Below are 18,083 nucleotides of genomic sequence, written 5' to 3'. Positions count from 1 at the left end.
GGTTCTCAAACTTAATCTGTTCCGGAAGTCCGTTCCAAAACCAAAGCGCTCGAAAACCAAGATATGCTTTCCAATAGAAAGTAATGCAAGACGGATTAATCCATTCTAAATTTTTAAAAACCACAAAAACAGCAATTTAACATGAATTTTACTATCTAACAAGACCACTGATCCATAAAATGAAAGCAATAATCAATGTACTGTAGTATGAAATAAATAGAACAGTATTGTAGATCAGGCATGTCCAACTTCAAGTAGGCTGCTTGCCCCGAGGGGGCAGGGATGGGTCCAGGGTGGGCGCTGGCTGCTTCCCCTGATGGTGCATGGGTGGGTGCAGGGTGGGCAGGCGCCCAACTCTCTTCCCCCCCCAAGCCAGTCCTTTCTCTCTCCCCCCCCCCAAAGCAGCTCTCTCTCTCTCACTCTTCAAACCAGCTGGGCTGCAGAGCTCTCGCCAGAACACTACAATTACAATGGGGGGCGCAAATTAGCAGTGCAACAGTAAAGATGGAAGCTCGGGACTCAAAACGGAGCATGTTCGGCTTCCAAGGCAAAGTTCACAAACCGGAACACTTACTTCCGGGTTTGCAGCCTTCGAATTCCAAGTTGTTTATGAACTAAGCTGTTTGAAAAACAAGGCACCACTGTACCTTGCTATGTTTGAAAATAAGCCAGAACATTCTCAACAGTTGTGCCAGCATTAGGTATGACTTAAGAGTCACAGGCAGAAACACCATTACAAAGTTTTGTGGACAGCCCACCTTCAGACAGAATCACAGAATCATAGATACTTCTAAAACAATTTTTCTGAGAGAACTTAAAGCATGAAAAATGTAACATATAACTTGGGAAGATTCTTGCTGGATCACACAAAGACCTGGTTTGCATTAAACGGTTTGTCAAACTATAACTTGTGAAGACCACGCCGACTCCTGGAGAGCAGTTCTCAGCCATTTTGCTCCTCAAAAATCTTTTTCGTGCCATACTGTGAGCTTCGCATGTTGTGTAAACTGGGACTTGTAGTTAGGCTCTCTCCTCACTAACCACAAGCTGCAGCTGGTCTTAGTTACAGCTTGTGGTTTGTGAGCTTGACCACAAGTCCCAGTTCAGATAGAACACTAACGGAACCCTTGGTTTAACCTCAGCATAGCACAGCAGTAAAAAGCCACAGTCTGTCATGCAAAGCAGCCCCTGGACTCCATCTAGTCCTGCAGTCTGTTTTCGATAGCAGCCAAATTCTTCGGGAAAGCAGATGGCATACCATGATGGCAACAGCTGCCTTGCACCCTGCGTCTCCCAGCAACATTTAACATGGGGCTCCCCTTCCTATTCTTCATCATGTGACACATCCACCAACAGTGCCAGCCATCTTACCAGCTAAGTCACCATTCAAAAGCTATTTTCAAGGTGTCTCCATAGGAGAAGTATGTCACATTGAGACTTTTTTGTAGAAAGCAATGAATAAATGCAACTAACAAAAGCAACAACTGAAGAGTGGCTCTAACTTCACGACTGGTGACATGGCACTTACCCTGATTCTTTTTGAATACCCTGGAACTCATAAACTTTAAAAACCTATCAGCGTAAAAACTTGGCCTGTGTACTGAAACTGTGTCCTACAAGACAAAAAAATAAAGGTATTTAATATTAGGACAATCAGAGGGAAAACATTTTTAAAAAAAGACTACAATGGAGAAATTCAACAATATTCATCATTCAGCAGAATGGACATCATCAGTGGAACAGATTCCACCTCTCCCTGAATGCCTCCAAAATCTGCTTTGGGGGCCACAGCAGATTTGGGGGAGGGGCTGCACAGCAAGGAGAGCAAGTCTACTTCTGTGACCTTGGAGGTCATCCACTGTTTATGGTGGAAGACATTTTTAACAGAATTGTGAAATCTTCAATAGATCATGTAACTAAAAAAATCCAGTGTTCGTCACTCACTGTCAAGGTATCATTGCCAACGTGTACTGTTCAACTTCAGCCCATTTAATTTCATAATAATATTTACAGAGCCCCCCCAACTTCTTCAGGGGAAGTTAAAGACTGACTCCCTCTGTTTAAACATTGAGATGTTGTTTGAAGGCTTACTAAGGTGTTTATCAATTCCCTAACCGATTCATGATGAAGACAGATGTTCCAGATACAGTTGCCTGAACAAATAACAAGCCTTATATGGATGCCAGTCTGATGAAGTCTTTAAAACATGCAAAGGGAGGCTAGATTAATTACCAACACTATCAGGGGGTTAGGATGCTAGCTGTTGTGCTGAATGTCTTTGCCACTGGAAAGCTTATTTCTTGTCTGTTAATTTAAGAAAAGTTTTTGCACTCTAGCCTTTACAAATACCAGTTTTGTCTTCATCCCCAGTGAAAACAATATTTGCAGTTGCTTTCCCTTTGGCCCTTGCCTCTCCCTCTCCTTCCATCTGTTGTTTACCACTAGGCAGACTATAAACTTTTGGATATTTGTCGTTCGGTATTTGTCACTTATAAATAAGCAAATGCATCAATGGCAGTGAACTTCAACAGCATAAATATCCTCATGTCACACACAGTATGCAATTGTCAATAGTAAGAGAGAAGTAATTAACACAAAAACCAAACAGTCAAACAATACAAAGCATGGCTTACCCCATCATAAACAAGTGCTTTCCAGGAATGCTCCAGCTTCTTTATTAACCTAATAACACACACACAAGCACTTAATGACATATACTCCATCTTACAACCAATTTAAATCCAGTAGATATATCTGTATCCAAATAATGTTATTCTACGTTACCTGTAAGACTGCAGGATATCAATAATGCCCATAAATAGCAGAAGCTTTTCTCCTTTGTGGCTTTTAGCCGGAATGCCACCCATTCTAAGAGAAGCAACAGAATGAGACATTATACATTAGATCTTCTTTGAAAAGTTAAAACTGAAACATACTAGCAATGAAAAACAAAAGAACCCATAGTGTTTCGATTAAGACAGTACATGCAAAGGACAACGTGATTTGGTGAACAAAATGGATGTTCAAAGCAGACTATCCTTTTTAGTTTCATTTTAACAAGTGTACTTTGGCTTCAATTTTCCAGTATAATCTACAGCATGATGTACAGGTTAAGAACTAACAACAATTGGAGCACAGCTTCATTCATTTTACACACAAATTGGTGCAAACAATGAGTGTGAATAGCACCACACAGTGATACTATCAGGGAAGGACTTAAGGGATGTTGATCTCATGGCTGCCGCAGGTAAAGGTTTTCTATTATGCCTCTATAGCAGGAGTGCAGGCCAACTTTGGCCATCAGGGCTCCCCACTGGGCCGGCCTGCCTGTTCCTAGCAAGCCAGGCTCACCTGTCCCACACCTAACAACCTACGCCATGTCAGCTAGAGGGCCAGAACTGGCATGGCTTCCAAAGGAGCAGTGAGTTCTCACTTCAAGTGAGTTCCCCATGGTTCCTTTACTTCAGTGAGGCATGCTCACCTCAACCAACAGCAGGTGGGCAATGGGAGCACACCTTGCTCCAGGTCACCAGACATTTGAAAAAGTGCCAGGGGGCTGACTGCCTCAGCTGATCTGTAAATCTTTTTTTGGAGAAAGTCAGTAGTTGCAATTTCTGAAGCCACTTTTTCTCCCTCTTCACACACTTACATTTCTGTTACAACATTACTTGTAATCTTACATGATTAACATTTTTCTTTATTTCCCTTTGGTATGTGCCCAAATAGTATAAATAATACCAGAGATTTAAGGTTGTTCCTGGGTTTCTGCTTTTCTTGGGCACACAACTGATAAACCAATCTCTTTTTTTGGGATTTTCTGGTCTGCGGGAGGACATTGGGTTTCCAAAAGATATTTGATTCAAATCTATCCTTCCATCATTCACAAATTGAAAGCCCGTTGTAGATGTAATATTTGGAACATGAGGGAATGATTCAGAAATAGCCATTAACTCTTTTTTGTTTTAATAACAGATTTTTAGGGGAAGCAGCCTTTCTAGGAAAGCTAACCAATAGACTGAAACTGACACAGGGAGAAATAGAAGAGGATGCCTTCACTCCGGTACGGCTCCCGTTTATCACATACACAGCCCAACAAGACAACACCACAAACCCACCGACAGCATATGGATAACTTAACCCAACAACGCCCCCCTCACACATGCACAAAGAAATCCAACTGCAGCCAAGCAAATGCAACCATCCACCCCTAGGCCACCCCAACCTCTCTCACCACCAAGGAAACATAACAAGCAAATAGAAAGAGAACCTACTCAAGTGAAGATGACACAAAAACCCCACACATACACTAAGCAAAAGAACATAGGCTTTACCATCCCACCCCTCTCTTCTTCCTAACCCTATTCTGCACATAACACCAATGTCTCACAACAAATGTAACTGAGCTGTAGAAAACATAACCTGAAAAAAAGACAATGCATGTGCTTTTGTAAACAAGGAAAATCTTTAATAAAAAAACTTTATTAAAAATAAAATAAAAAGAGAACAGATTTTTAGGGACTTACGTGTTGGTACTCTCTGTGATGACAGAGTCCCCAGATTTTCCTGGACCCTGTATTGATTCCATCGCTGTAGAATAGAGAACTCTCTGTCCTCCTGGGCGTTTAGAATCCGATGTGATTTGAGAAGTTTCACCCTCTCTCTCTTTTGCAGCACAGTCCAATATATGGATTCCCAGCAGCAAGCTATAATCCATTATTTTAAAGCTTTCCAGTACCTAGTAATAAAGATGTTTAGATTGAAATTGGTTATGCTGCCAAAACCAAAAGGCTGAATTCGCCGAGGTAAAACAAAAAAACAAAAAAAAACTTTCTAAGGATATGCAACAAACAATCTGGCATCAGATATCAAATCCAAGAAAAGTACAGTACTTTACCAGCTACAGAATGATGTGAATTTTACAAAACAGAGAAGAGATAAACAAAATAACCAAGAGACTAGAACCTAGTAATAAACTTTTTGTAGTACAAAATTCCCCTTCATGGATCACTGCCTTGCCGTGGCGAAGGGGCTTGAATAACTCAGAGAAGCTATGAACTATGCCGTGCAGGGCACCCAAGATGGACAGGTCATAGTGGAGAGTTTTGACCAAACATGATCCACCTGGAGCAGGAACCAGCAAGCCACTCCAGTATCCGTGCCAAGAAAACTCCATGGACAAAGACAACAGGAATATGAAAGTTATGATGCTGGAAGATGAGCCCCTCAGGTCGGAAGGCGTCCAACATGCTACTGAGGAAGAGCGGAGGACAAGTACAAGTAAATTCAGAGCTGATGAAATGGCTGGGCCAAAGCCGAAAGGACGCTCAGTTGCGGATATGCCTGGAAGCGAAAGGAAAGTCCAATGCTGTAAAGAAAAATATTGCATAGGAACCTGGAATGTAAGAACCATGAACCTGGGTAAGTTGGATGTGGTCAAAAATGAGATGGCAAGAATAAATATTGACATCCTGGGCATCAGTGAACTAAAATGGACGGGAATGGGCGAATTCAGTTCGGATGACCATCATATCTACTACTGTGGGCAAGAAACCCGTAAAAGAAATGGAGTGGCCCTCATAGTCAACAAAAGAGTGGCGAAAGCTATACTGGGATGCAATCTCAAAAATGTTAGAATGATCTCAATACGAATCCAAGGCAGACCTTTTAACATCACAGTAATCCAAGTTTATGCACCAACCACTGGTGCTGAAGAAACTGAAATTGAGCAATTCTATGAAGACTTACGACACCTTATAGAAATGACACCAAAGAAGGATGTTCTTCTCATTATAGGGTTTTGGAATATAAAGTAGGGAGTCAAGAGATAAAAGGAACAACTGGCAAGTTTGGCCTTGGAGTTCAAAACGAAGCAGGGCAAAGGCTAATAGAGTTCTGCCTAGAGAACAAGCTGGTAATCACAAATACTCTTTTCAACAACACAAGAGACGACTCTACACATGGACATCATCAGATGGGCAGCATCGAAATCAGATTGATTATATTCTCTGCAGCCAAAGATGGAGAAGCTCTATACAGTCAGCAAAAACAAGACCTGGAGCCGACTGTGGCTCAGATCATCAGCTTCTTATAGCAAAATTCAAGCTTAAACTGAAGGAAGTAGGAAAAACCACTGGGCCGGTAAGATACAATCTAAGTCAAATCCCTTATGAATACACAGTGGAAGTGAGGAACAGGTTTAAGGATTTAGATTTGGTGGACAGAGTGCCTGAAGAACTATGGGTGGAGGCTCGCAACATTATACAGGAGGCAGCAACTAAAACCATCCCAACGAAAAGGAAATGCAAGAAAGCAAAGTGGCTGTCTAATGAGGCCTTACAAATAGCGGGGGAGAGAAGGCAAGCAAAATGCGAGGGAGATAATGAAAGATACAGGAAATTGAATGCAGATTTCCAAAAAATAGCAAGGAGAGACAAGAAGGCCTTCTTAAACGAGCAATGCAAAGAAATAGAGGAAAACACTAGAATGGGAAAAACCAGAGATCTGTTCAAGAAAATTGGAGATATGAAAGGAACATTACCATAATAAAAGACAAAAGTGGAAAGGAACCAACAGAAGCAGAAGACATAAAGAAGAGGTGGCAAGAATACACAGAGGAACTATACCAGAAAGAAATGGATGTCTCGTATACCCCAGGTAGTGTGGTTGCTGACCTTGAGCCAGACATCCTGGAGAATGAAGTCAAATGGGCCTTAGAAAGCACTGCTAATAACAAGGCCAGTGGAAGTGATGATATTCCAGCTGAACTATTTAAAATTTTAAAAGATGATGCTGTTAAGGTGCTACACTCAATATGCCAGCAAGTTTGGAAAACTCAGCAGTGGCCAGAGGATTGGAGAAGATCAGTCTATATCCCAATCCCCAAGAAGGGCAGTGCCAAAGAATGCTCCAACTACCGCACAATTGCACTCATTTCACACGCTAGCAAGGTTATGCTTAAAATTCTACAAGGAAGGCTCAAGCAGTATGTGGACCGAGAACTCCCAGAAGTGCAAGCTGGATTTAGAAGGGGCAGAGGAACCAGAGACCAAATTGCAAACATGCGCTGGATTATGGAGAAAGCTAGAGAGTTCCAGAAAGACATCTACTTCTGCTTCATTGACTATGCAAAAGCCTTTGACTGTGTCGACCACAGCAAACTATGTCAAGTTCTTAAAGAAATGGGAGTACCTGATCACCTCATCTGTCTCCTGAGAAATCTCTATGTGGGACAAGAAGCTACAGTTAGAACTGGATATGGAACAACTGATTGGTTCAAAATTGGGAAAGGAGTACGGCAAGGCTGTATATTGTCTCCCTGCTTATTTAACTTATATGCAGAATTCATCATGCGAAAGGCTGGGCTGGATGAATCCCAAGCCAGAATTAAGATCGCCGGAAGAAATATCAACAACCTCAGATATGCAGATGATACGACCTTGATGACAGAAAGTGAAGAGGAATTAAAGAACCTTTTAATGAGGGTGAAAGAGGAGAGCGCAAAATATGGTCTGAAGCTCAACATCAAAAAAACGAAGATCATGGCCACTGGGCCCATCACCTCCTGGCAAATAGAAGGGGAAGAAATGGAGGCAGTGAGAGATTTTACTTTCTTGGGCTCCATGATCACTGCAGATGGTGACAGCAGTCACGAAATTAAAAGACGCCTGCTCCTTGGGAGAAAGGCGATGGCAAAACTAGACAGCATCTTAAAAAGCAGAGACATCACCTTGCCAACAAAGGTCCGTATAGTTAAAGCCATGGCTTTCCCAGTAGTGATGTATGGAAGTGAGAGCTGGACCATAAAGAAGGCAGATCACCGAAGAATTGATGCTTTTGAATTATGGTGCTGGAGGAGCCTCTTGAGAGTCCCATGGACTGCAAGAAGATCAAACCTCTCCATTCTGAAGGAAATCAGCCCTGAGTGGTCACTGGAAGGACAGATCATGAAGCTGAGGCTCCAATACTTTGGCCACCTCATGAGAAGAGAAGACTCCCTGGAAAAGACCCTGATGTTGGGCAAGATTGAGGGCACAAGGAGAAAGGGACGACAGAGGACGAGATGGTTGGACAGTGTTCTCGAAGCCACAAACATGAGTCTGACCAAACTGCGGGAGGCAGTGGAAGACAGGAGTGCCTGGCGTGCTCTGGTCCAGGGAGGTCACAAAGAGTCGCACACAACTAAACGACTAAACAACAACAGTACAAAATTTAAAGGCCACTGCATTTCTGTTACGCATTTCATAAATCTGCATTAAGAAACAGTCAATATGAAAAATGAATATGCAAAGTTATTAAGAGATTATTCTTATCTATTATTGTCTAAATATGGAAACCAGTGCTATTTTTCTAGAAAAAGAGGTGCCGGAATTCACCACGAACACCTCCCTTGTTCTCTTATAATGACAATGGTCCCCAACTGAGAGGTGCTGGAAATGAGTTCCGGCTGGGGAAAAGTCCCTGAAGGCAACATATAAGCTTTATTTGATAACCAACAAACTAAAGTTATTTTCACATGCAAGGTTTACTTGCCATCATTGTGGTTTAGATATGTGGTTCAGTGTTCATTCTGTGAGCATGAGGGAGGGAACATTCAAGGTCCTTTATCCCAAGGTTAGTGATTAGTATAATCTACACCACTTTGAACAAATTGAGTATTTCCGTATATCAGCATCAGTATATGCTTTGTATGGGACAATACTTGCAACTGGTACAAAGAGAACAGGTGCTGGTATCCAGTAGAACATTAAAATTATAAACAGTAATAAAACTATGTTATTAATAGAAAAATATTACAGGTAACCTGGTAATATTTCTGCACTTTTAACTGGGCAATTACAGGCTTTAGGAAAGGAGAGGGCACCAGTTTGCACAAAGAATAGTAAAGACAAATCTGTGTGTGTGATAGAAAAATGTGGCAATGCTCCTCCATTGCTTTGCTTTTCCTGCAGTGTCCGTCTGACTCCAGGGAAACAATAACGTGTCAATAATAATGCTGCATCGTTGATTAAATTTTATTGACAAACAGAAGAAAGTCAACAACTCTGAAAGTTATTGAAAAATTAAAGGAAGAGCTATTGATTCCTTTCTATAAGTTAATTGCAACACTGAAATAAAACTCAGCTCAAATCACAGAACTGTAGAGTTGGAAGGGACCCCCAGGTCATCTAGTAACAACCCCCTACAATGCATGAATTATTTGCATTTTAATATTTGCATTTGTATTTTATTTACTACAAATCCATGTCAGGTATGTAAAATCTTTAAGATGAATGAAATTTCCTGCAATATTTTGTGTTTGTGTCTTTTATCAAGATATAGCTGCTTCTGCAAACTGTTACTATCACACTACAGTACCACCTTCCCACATGGTCCCATTAACAAAAGTCCTATTTTCAGTGAGAACTGTGAACTTTTTTGTTATTGACGGATGATTAGTTTTTTCTTCTTCTGTAGAAACTAAACATTCTCTTACCATCAGAGAATTTATACTGCAGCAACCAAGCGCCCAATAAAAGGCTACTACTGCATAGTCGATATTTATACCACACCAGAAAAATTAGAAAAGCAGACACTTAAGCTTCAGCAAAGTATGCAATTTTTCCTCTTGATCCCTGAGCACAGAGTCAGTTGCATCTCAAAGCTTAGAAGGATTGTGATTGAAAGCCTTTATTGTGCTAACCACAGGTTCAGTGCTTTCTGTGTGTGACACTTCTCACCGGTCAGGAATCGTGCCACCCATTTTTGCTGCTGCCTATGCTAGTTGTTTTGTGCTGTCACTCATGGCACTTTTATCAAGATATGACTACTGGCACTTCATTTTTACCAAAACAGTTTTCAAGCATAAAGGATGCTTGAACCTCACATGTAAACACACAAAGGCATAAAACACATTCAATGCACAATGATAATAAATGAAAGCATTTCACCATAAAATGTGTAACTTAAAATAAGGCTTGCCATGTTTCTGGGGTCGCTTGCAATCTGTCCCCAGACTGTTCTTAAGCTCAGCCCCTCTTAGATACTTCCGGCCCCCACCTCTGCACCTGCAGAGAGCATCACGATATCTGTATCCTCTCTTTGCATATACTCTCAGGCCTCCATCACACCGGGTGTGTGTGTGTGTGTGTGTGTGTGTGTGTGTGTGTGTGGCGTGTGAGATTATCTTCCTTCTAAACCACCCAGACCAGAACACAGATCATTAAATATAAACCTAGATTTAATTAAGGAATGTTCCATTCAGAACAGGCAACCGTCACATACAAAAGTTTTACAGTTAAATATTATTAACCTGGCACGACATCCCTCACTTTTCTCCCTGCTTCTTCACTCCTCTCTCAGTATCTCCCTCTTACTGCCTATTCCCATATTCATTCTTCCACTTATCATTTTATTAAAAGGATGCAAACATTTTTATCATGGAATCAAGACTACATAGAGCCTTTTTCAGATAATTATTTGCATTACGACACCCCTCCTCCCTGAGGCCTTAGAAGTTTGTCTACTTTTAAAATCTACTAAAGCAAAAAGACCCCAACATCCTAACTCTGCTATTGTTAAAATCCCAATAGGAGAGCATCAAAATATTAAATATTCAGAAGATTGTCTCTGTTGTTTACAGGGTATCCTGGCTTTTGCAAATGATTGCCAGCAAGAAGAGAACAAGATGCCGTGCCTATCCCAAACCTTCCTGTGATGACTTCAAATTCCATTGCAAGAGGTAAATATTGGCAACTATTGTGAAGCCATTCAGAAGCAAGCCCAGAACCAGTAGCCTTTTCACAGAACCTTTTCTATGGAAATGTAGAAGCAGCTGCTTCACTTTAATAATCTGACCGCATTTTTAGTTGCAGGGGTAGATTTACAAACAGGCAGACTAGGTTGGAAGCCCAAAGTTTTCATGGGTATCACTGTCTTTTCAAAGGGGAAAAAAGCATTTTGCAAAAACACAGGCAAACAAATGGTTAATATAATACTGTTACAGTGCAGGAGAAGCCCTTGTTAGCAAATAGGTTTGACACAGTTTTGAAGACACTTTCAATACCAAGCTATAAGACATTATGAATTTATGAATTAGGTGCTGTTCATACCCAGTTTGAGTAATTGGGGTACCATATTTTATTATGTATTTCATTTTCAACCTACCCTTCATCAAACAATTGATCCCAGGGCAGCATACATCAGACATAAAATACAACTAAACAATTCCAATAAAAATATTAAAGCAATATAAAATTAATCCACATAACCTCTACTCAAAAATCAGCGGCCTGATGATGGCTAAAGAGGCAAGTTTTTAGCTGGTGTCAAGGACTAACCATTCTTGGCACCAGCCAGCTTTCAAGAAGGAGGACATTTCACAGCGGAGGAGCTGCCACTGATGAGACCCTTTCATGAGCTGTAAAGGTACAAACCTAATTTGAAAATGGTCTAACAAGCAGGGTATCACCAGCAGATATCAACACACAAGGCAGAATGGTACAAGGAGAGGTACCATACTGGGTAACTAGGACCTAATATTATTCCTTGGGTCACTAAACATATAACTCCCAGCTTCTCCAGCCAACTTAGCCAATACGTCAGGGACAGTGGGAGTTGCAGATCAGCAACATCCAACGACCCAAGTTTGAAGAACATTGGTTCAGGGCCTTACAAGTGGGAACTTTGTCACTGTGATACATTTTTACAGCCTCATAGTTTGAGGCCACAATAAACCTCTTGACACTCTAAGGGTAGAAGGAGCATGTGGGTGTCCAGAGCATATATTCTGCATGGTCACTAATAGCTTGATTTCATGGAATATTCATTTCTGGAGACCAAAGATGAGGAACAGTGCCTTTTGTTAGGAAGAATGTCTCATGAGCATGCAGCTGATTATTAGATCATCTCCAAATTCACACTCAAAATCCAAACAAAAGATGGCTTCATGTTCACTAACACGACTTGACATCGGGTTGCGCTGCGCCAATGAACATTGCAATCTGCCCATGAGGAATGCCATTTTTGCTTTATAACCCCTTTTCAACCAGGAGACATCTAAAGGCAGCATTGTATAGGGAAGCTTCTTAAGGCTTAATATTTTACTATGTTTTTATATATGCTGGCAGCTGCGCAGAGTGGCTGGGGCAACTCAGTCAGATGGGCTGGGTACAAATAATAAATTATTAGTATGTTGTTGTTGTTTTCACATCAGAACATTTTCATTCAATGCACTTTTTAAACTCCGATTTACTCCTTTTATTACCCCTACAAAACAAGCTGCCAGCGTGGTCTCCCAGATGTTGCTGGACTCCGACTCTCCTCTGACCTGACCGCTGGCCATGCTGGCTGGAACCTCTGGGGAGCCCCATGTTGGCCACACCTGCCTAAGCGTCTTTCCCTTATTTTGTTCCCTAGCAGCATCCTAGGAGACAGGGCAACCTCCCTGCCCTCTGCACAGGGAGGCTCGGCAGACATCTCTACTGTCATAATTTTGGTGACAGGCAAAGACCTTTTAATCTCCCAGGCTTTAAAAACCCCCAAACCTTTTGTACCTTGTTTTATGCTGCTTTCAACTGCGGTATCCAATGCAAACTCTCACACTGATCCAGTGAGGTTTGCATGAGTGATGTGGGGAGGGAGGCTTCTTCTGTCGCTTTGCACATCCAGCTGCAGTCTCATGTGCACCCCCCCCCCCAATATGCTCCAGCAGGTGAGAGGGATCCTCTCACAGAGTGGGGAAGGGATGCCGTGGAGGGTCCAGGAGAGAAAAATCCGCAAAAGTCGCCTGCTGCCTCCCTCCCTGTTTTACTGACAGAAACCTTTGAGAGGCTAAGGAAGGGCCATGGCTCAGTGGGAGGGCTACAGCTTTGAATGCACAAGGCCCCAGGTCCAAGCCCTGGGAGAAGTGGGCCAGTGCAGCCTATTCTATAGTAATCAGCTGTTGGTTACTGCTTGGGCCATTGGCCATTTGCATGTAAGAGAAATAGGTACAGCACACGAAGCAACAGTATAAAATTCTGCATAAAATCACATTGCTATCTAGAATCATATATAAAACCTACATCCTGAAAATACACAACTCATAGAGCCTGCTAAAATGAGTGTACCACTGCTGAGGTGAAATCTGCCCAACTACTACTTGTCTAACTGTATGCATGCCAATAGAAATTATATCCCAAAACTGCTCCAGCATAAGGCAGCTTTCTCTTTTCCTGTCATCAGCATCAAGGACATAATGCAATGCAACCCTCTATAGTTTTTATTGTATATTTTTATGTTTTATCATAGGTTGTATACTCCCTTGGAAACTGACGCTGAAGGGCTCCATAGAAAGTTGTTAATAAAATAAACTTTTAATAAAAACAACAACAAGTTACTACAAGGCTTAACTTTCAGTGACTGTACCTTAAGTCTGGATTAGCAGTTCTACTCCAAAAACATTAAACGTAACCATGTTACTCTGGGTTTGGTATTGCAGTTTGATACTGCTGATGCATCACATCATATAGTAATAGCAATTTCTGAAATGGCTTAAGAGCTACATGGTGTACAAAACACAAAAATAGACACAGCCCAAAAGGCTTACATGCTTTCTTTAGAAAGGAAGTTGAAAACAGAACAAAACATAAGAAGGCAGCAACAACCTTTAAACATAGGCTTCCTGAAAGATGTTTTAAGAAGAGGTAGATAATCAACTCAGTAATACTTTTCACAAATAAGCAGCAATAAGACAAAAAGCATATAATGTAGGAAAAAAATAAGGGAAAAAACATGTAGAAAGCCAAGATGAGAAATCAGCAGGAGCTAGACCATGAATACATACAAAAAGGCAAGTTAACAGAACCTTTTATGCAAAATGGGCAAGGTAGGAGAGCAAAGAAAAACCAAGAGCAGAGAAACATGGTGTGCATCTGAGCCGAAAAAGTTAAGTAGGTGGCAAAATGCAAAACAAAAACAAGAGCCATAAGGTGGGATAGAGAAGACCAACTAAAAGGACATTACAACAAGTCAATTGGGGGAAAAGAAGATAATGAACAAGGTATGGGAAGCTGTCAGAGAAAGAAAATACTAAATCCGGGGGGTTGAGAATGACATAAGAATCCAAACACAAAACCAAGATCTTTAGCTTGAAAAGAAAGAAGGAGGGTGAAGGGATTAGAAATCCCATCTCTGAAAGACTTGGCCTTAAAAGAAAAGAAACCACACAGAGATAATAGCAAGATGAAAAGATGAAAGATTAACCAAATAAGAATATAAGTTAGAAAAGTGTTTCTGACCACCATCAATGTACAGTCAAATCCCATCATATGTGGAGGGTTTGTTCAAGGGTTGAGCACAGCAGAAGGGCTGGGGGGGGGGGCTCCCGTGCACCTCCAGTGCCTTGCCTCCCTCCTCCACCTGTGAGCTGGCCAACAGAAGGGAGGAGGGCAGGCAGAGAGAAAGGAAGGCAGAAGGGAGGAGCAGAGAGAGCTGCAGGCAGAAGAAAAAGGCTGGAATGGAGTTGCAGCCCAGCATGTCTAGTTGAAATCATGTATGGGAAATGCACGCAAGACTGCAAAACGATGATTCATAATGAAAGACTGAATAAAGTGCCATCCTATGCATGTTTTCTCAGAAATAGGTCCTATTGAGATACCCCTGAATAAGTGTATATAGGACTGCAGGCTAAGAGAACCTAAAGGGTAAAGGAAAGAATAAAAACAAAGGGCCCAACAGGGAACCTGGAGAGTTCCTAACAGACTGGAAAAAAGAAGGAAAGATCAATGAAAGGAAACACAGTTAGGTGTGGTTAGAAAGGAAAAGACAGCAATCAAGAACACAACCATGAGACACCAAAATCATACAAAGAATATCACATTTACTACCTCTTGTTTCATCTTTCCACCTACTTCCTTTCAACGGTTCCCTTTTAGGCCCTTCAAGCCAAAACTATATTTTGTTAACACAAACAAGGAAGTCTGCTGGCAGCTTCAAGATGAAATGCAGTTATTGTGGACAAGAACTCTTTTATGGACAAGAGCCCATTCACCCCACACTGTGTAAACAGTGGAGTCATGGTCTGACAACAGCTATTGGTATCAAAAGTTCTTACTTACTCGACAATCCCTCTGTAGCGTTTTCATGAGTGCACTATAAGTCTCCGAGTCAAAATATAATCCTTCATGCATGTCTTGAAGAAAATCCAAGTCTTTAAAGGTGGGGTTGGACTTCTCTCGCTCTTTCCTGGATGCCCTCCTTTTGTACGTGGAGCCTTTCAAGTCATAGTTGAAATGCATTTTCAGTGATCGAGGCAGAACATTGTTCATCACAATTATCCTGATATTAATACCTCCCGACTGAACACAATACAGTCCATAAAATTTTGGTAGGAGTGTCCTTGGATTTTGGTTGAGATTCTTAAAAAACAAAATGAAGAAGCACCAATGAACATCAGAAGCACATTTAAAATAAGATTTCTGCATGCACCTTAATATAGACTAGGAAGTCAAGTCTATCCTAAACAAACCAGACATATACTTTTAATGAAATAATGCTTGAAGTGTTTTATTTTAAACTAAACTAAAAAAAAAGTTAAGCTCTTAAATTGGAAGGCTCTCTACACTGAGGACCAGTGGTGACAAGCAATCTAAATTATTCCATGCTTTGGTTTGAAATTTCCCCATCTGCCTTAACTATGGTTATCTGTTACATAGGTACTGACATAAATCGTAGTGAACATTAACCACATAAACTGACGTTAACCAGAACACTAGCCCTTAGCAAGGAATTTCCAGCTATTTTGAAATTCTAATTTAAAGGGAAACCTAATTAATAATAGAGGTTAATGTCACTGGATATGTTATGCTTCCAGAGAGGAAATTCTGGTGAAGATGCATGGGATAATGTGGCCCACTTCTGATCTCTCAACTCTGGTTAAATCCATGTGGAACACATTCTCCCCACCTTTTCCCACGGCGATCAGCCAAGGGGGCAGCCAACATCTGGCCACCCCCTTAAAAAAGCTAAGGGTGGTCTGCTCGCAACCCCAAGATCCAGCTTCCGATTGGCTGAGTGGGAACTGAACATCCTTACCTGAGGGCCTCTTGTGGGGACAGGGGGACAGTGCCAGCCATCCCTTCCCCCGACCACATCGGAAGATGGCAACTTCCCTGAACCCACCATGGTCAGGCCATTCGGCAATGGAGTCGCAGGTGAGCAGACATTCTCCCCACACTTTCTTTTTTGGCAAAAGTAGAGCCTATTACTCAAATTTTGGACAGTCCGAAGGCCTAAACAGACAAGTTCTGAAATAATGACTAGATGTAAGAGGTGGTAACAGTGACTCTGCTAGTATACAAATGCATAGTTTACTAAGTCTCACTCGCTGGATCATCACCTTGTTGTAGTGAGTGGGCTTGCATGTTCCTATGACCCTTGTGAGTGAAGCCGTTGGGAATCTCGTACTCCCAGCAGGGTCACCCAAGGCAGTAATGTCAAAGGGAAGGAGCAAGACAAAGAATGATCCAAGAAGTCCTCAACGGCAGAACAGGCGAGTGATAACAAGCGGTATGTTACAACAGCTGTGAAGGCGGGTGAAGGCTGCAGCAGATAGGATCTACCGGTTCGTCATGACTACTCATGCCATTGGAACAGAGCCCTACTGCAAAGACTGTGTGTTGATCAGCGTGCACTGATCTACACATATAAAACAAATTCACGCACAGGCGTCTTCCAAAAACCCAACCCATACCCCCAAAAGTCCCATGGCGACCAGCAAATTGTAACGGGGGCAAGATCGTGAAATCTGGAAGCCCCTAGTCATGAACTGGCACATGGGCGGTGGATACAGATTCAGTCATTCTGACTCAAGGAACAAGGCAGTTGAGCAGCTCAGCAGCTGTATCCAGGACTGAGCAGCCCTTTTTAGGATCCACTCTGCTCACCCCGAAAAGGGGGAGGGGCTAGAAAAGGTGCCCTAAACATAGTCTGCCTCCCTTTTTCCCTGACTGGATTACCGCGCCCAGTGGGGTCACCACCTAGCGTTCGTAAAAGACAATTGAACTTTGGAACATGGAATATACGGACTTTGTCGGATAACACAGATAACAGGCATCCTGAACACAGAACTGCCATCACTGCAAGAGAGCTGCGAAGTTTTAACATCAATATTGCAGCGCTTCAACAGACTCGAAGAGCAGGCGAGGGACAACTGAAGGAAGAAAAAGGAGGCTACACATTCTTCTGGAAAGGTCTATTTGAACAAGAACATCGAATACATGGGGTAGGCTTCGCTATCAAAAACAACCTTGTGAAGCTCCTGTCAGAAGTCCATACCGGCATTAATGAGTGACTCTCAACCCTTCGAATAAAGCTCACCAAAAACTAACAGGCTACTATTATAAGTGCTTATGCACCAACACTGGGTGCTGATGAACACATTAAAGAAAAATTTTACTCTCAGCTGGATCAGAGACGCCTATCAGAGATGCCTAAGGAAGATACAATTATCCTCCTGGGTAAGATTTCGATCTGTGGCCTGGGACTATTGGGAAAGAAGGAATTGGCAACAGCAATCAGAATGGAATCTTACTTTTGAAGATATGTGCAGCACACAACCTTGTTATTACCAACACACTCTTTTGACAGAAAAATAAATTTAAAACTTCATGGAGGCATCCTCGGTCAAACCACTAGCACCTTTTAGACTATGTTATTGTCCGTGCTAAAGATCGCCATGATGTGCTCCTTACCAGAGCTATGATGAGCGCCAACGACTGCTGGACAGATCACCGACTAATACACTCCATGATGGCTATCAAGATTATACCTCAATGCAGGCTTCAAGGAAGGAAACCATGGCACAAAATGAACACTCAGGCCCTTCAAGATCCCATTAAGCGGGATTGCTTCCAAACAACTCTCCCCCCCCCCCAATTTTTTAAATTAATTTTCCAGATTTAACACCACACAAAATAACAAATAACAAAACATACAAAAAATAAAAACAAACATACATACAACACTTCTTACAGTTAAAAATCCAGATTACATTCCATTGTTGAGTGACTTCCTCAAATCCTTCCTGACTGATTTTCATCAAATCTCATTTTAGCAATTTTTCAATA

General features: G+C 41.8%; 1 protein-coding gene and 1 long non-coding RNA gene across 6 annotated transcripts in view; one reads left to right on the top strand and one right to left on the bottom strand.

Moving 5' to 3' along the window:
* Positions 1-18,083, top strand: part of LOC308597894 — a 208,707-nt gene that overhangs the window by 84,416 nt on the left and 106,208 nt on the right. The window lies entirely within an intron of this gene.
* PIP5K1B (phosphatidylinositol-4-phosphate 5-kinase type 1 beta) overlaps positions 1-18,083 on the bottom strand; it is a gene marked incomplete at its 3' end in the record, with an annotated part of 92,399 nt that overhangs the window by 22,393 nt on the left and 51,923 nt on the right. For 4 of the 5 annotated variants that reach the window (XM_081213742.1, XM_081213739.1, XM_081213738.1 and 1 more), the window contains exons 7-11: positions 15,075-15,374; positions 4,524-4,735; positions 2,785-2,868; positions 2,634-2,682; positions 1,529-1,613 (exon numbers count right to left, since the gene is read on the bottom strand). In XM_081213742.1, the coding sequence (XP_081069868.1) occupies positions 1,529-1,613; positions 2,634-2,682; positions 2,785-2,868; positions 4,524-4,735; positions 15,075-15,374 (730 nt within the window). The remainder of the gene's footprint in view (positions 1-1,528; positions 1,614-2,633; positions 2,683-2,784; positions 2,869-4,523; positions 4,736-15,074; positions 15,375-18,083) is intronic. The other variant, XM_081213741.1, reaches the window with a different exon arrangement.

Source organism: Podarcis bocagei (assembly GCF_964188305.1).
Source record: "Podarcis bocagei genome assembly, chromosome: 11".
Lineage (NCBI taxonomy): Eukaryota > Metazoa > Chordata > Lepidosauria > Squamata > Lacertidae > Podarcis > Podarcis bocagei.
The sequence above is the reverse complement of the archived record's forward strand: the minus strand, read 5'-3'. Positions and strand labels throughout refer to the sequence as shown.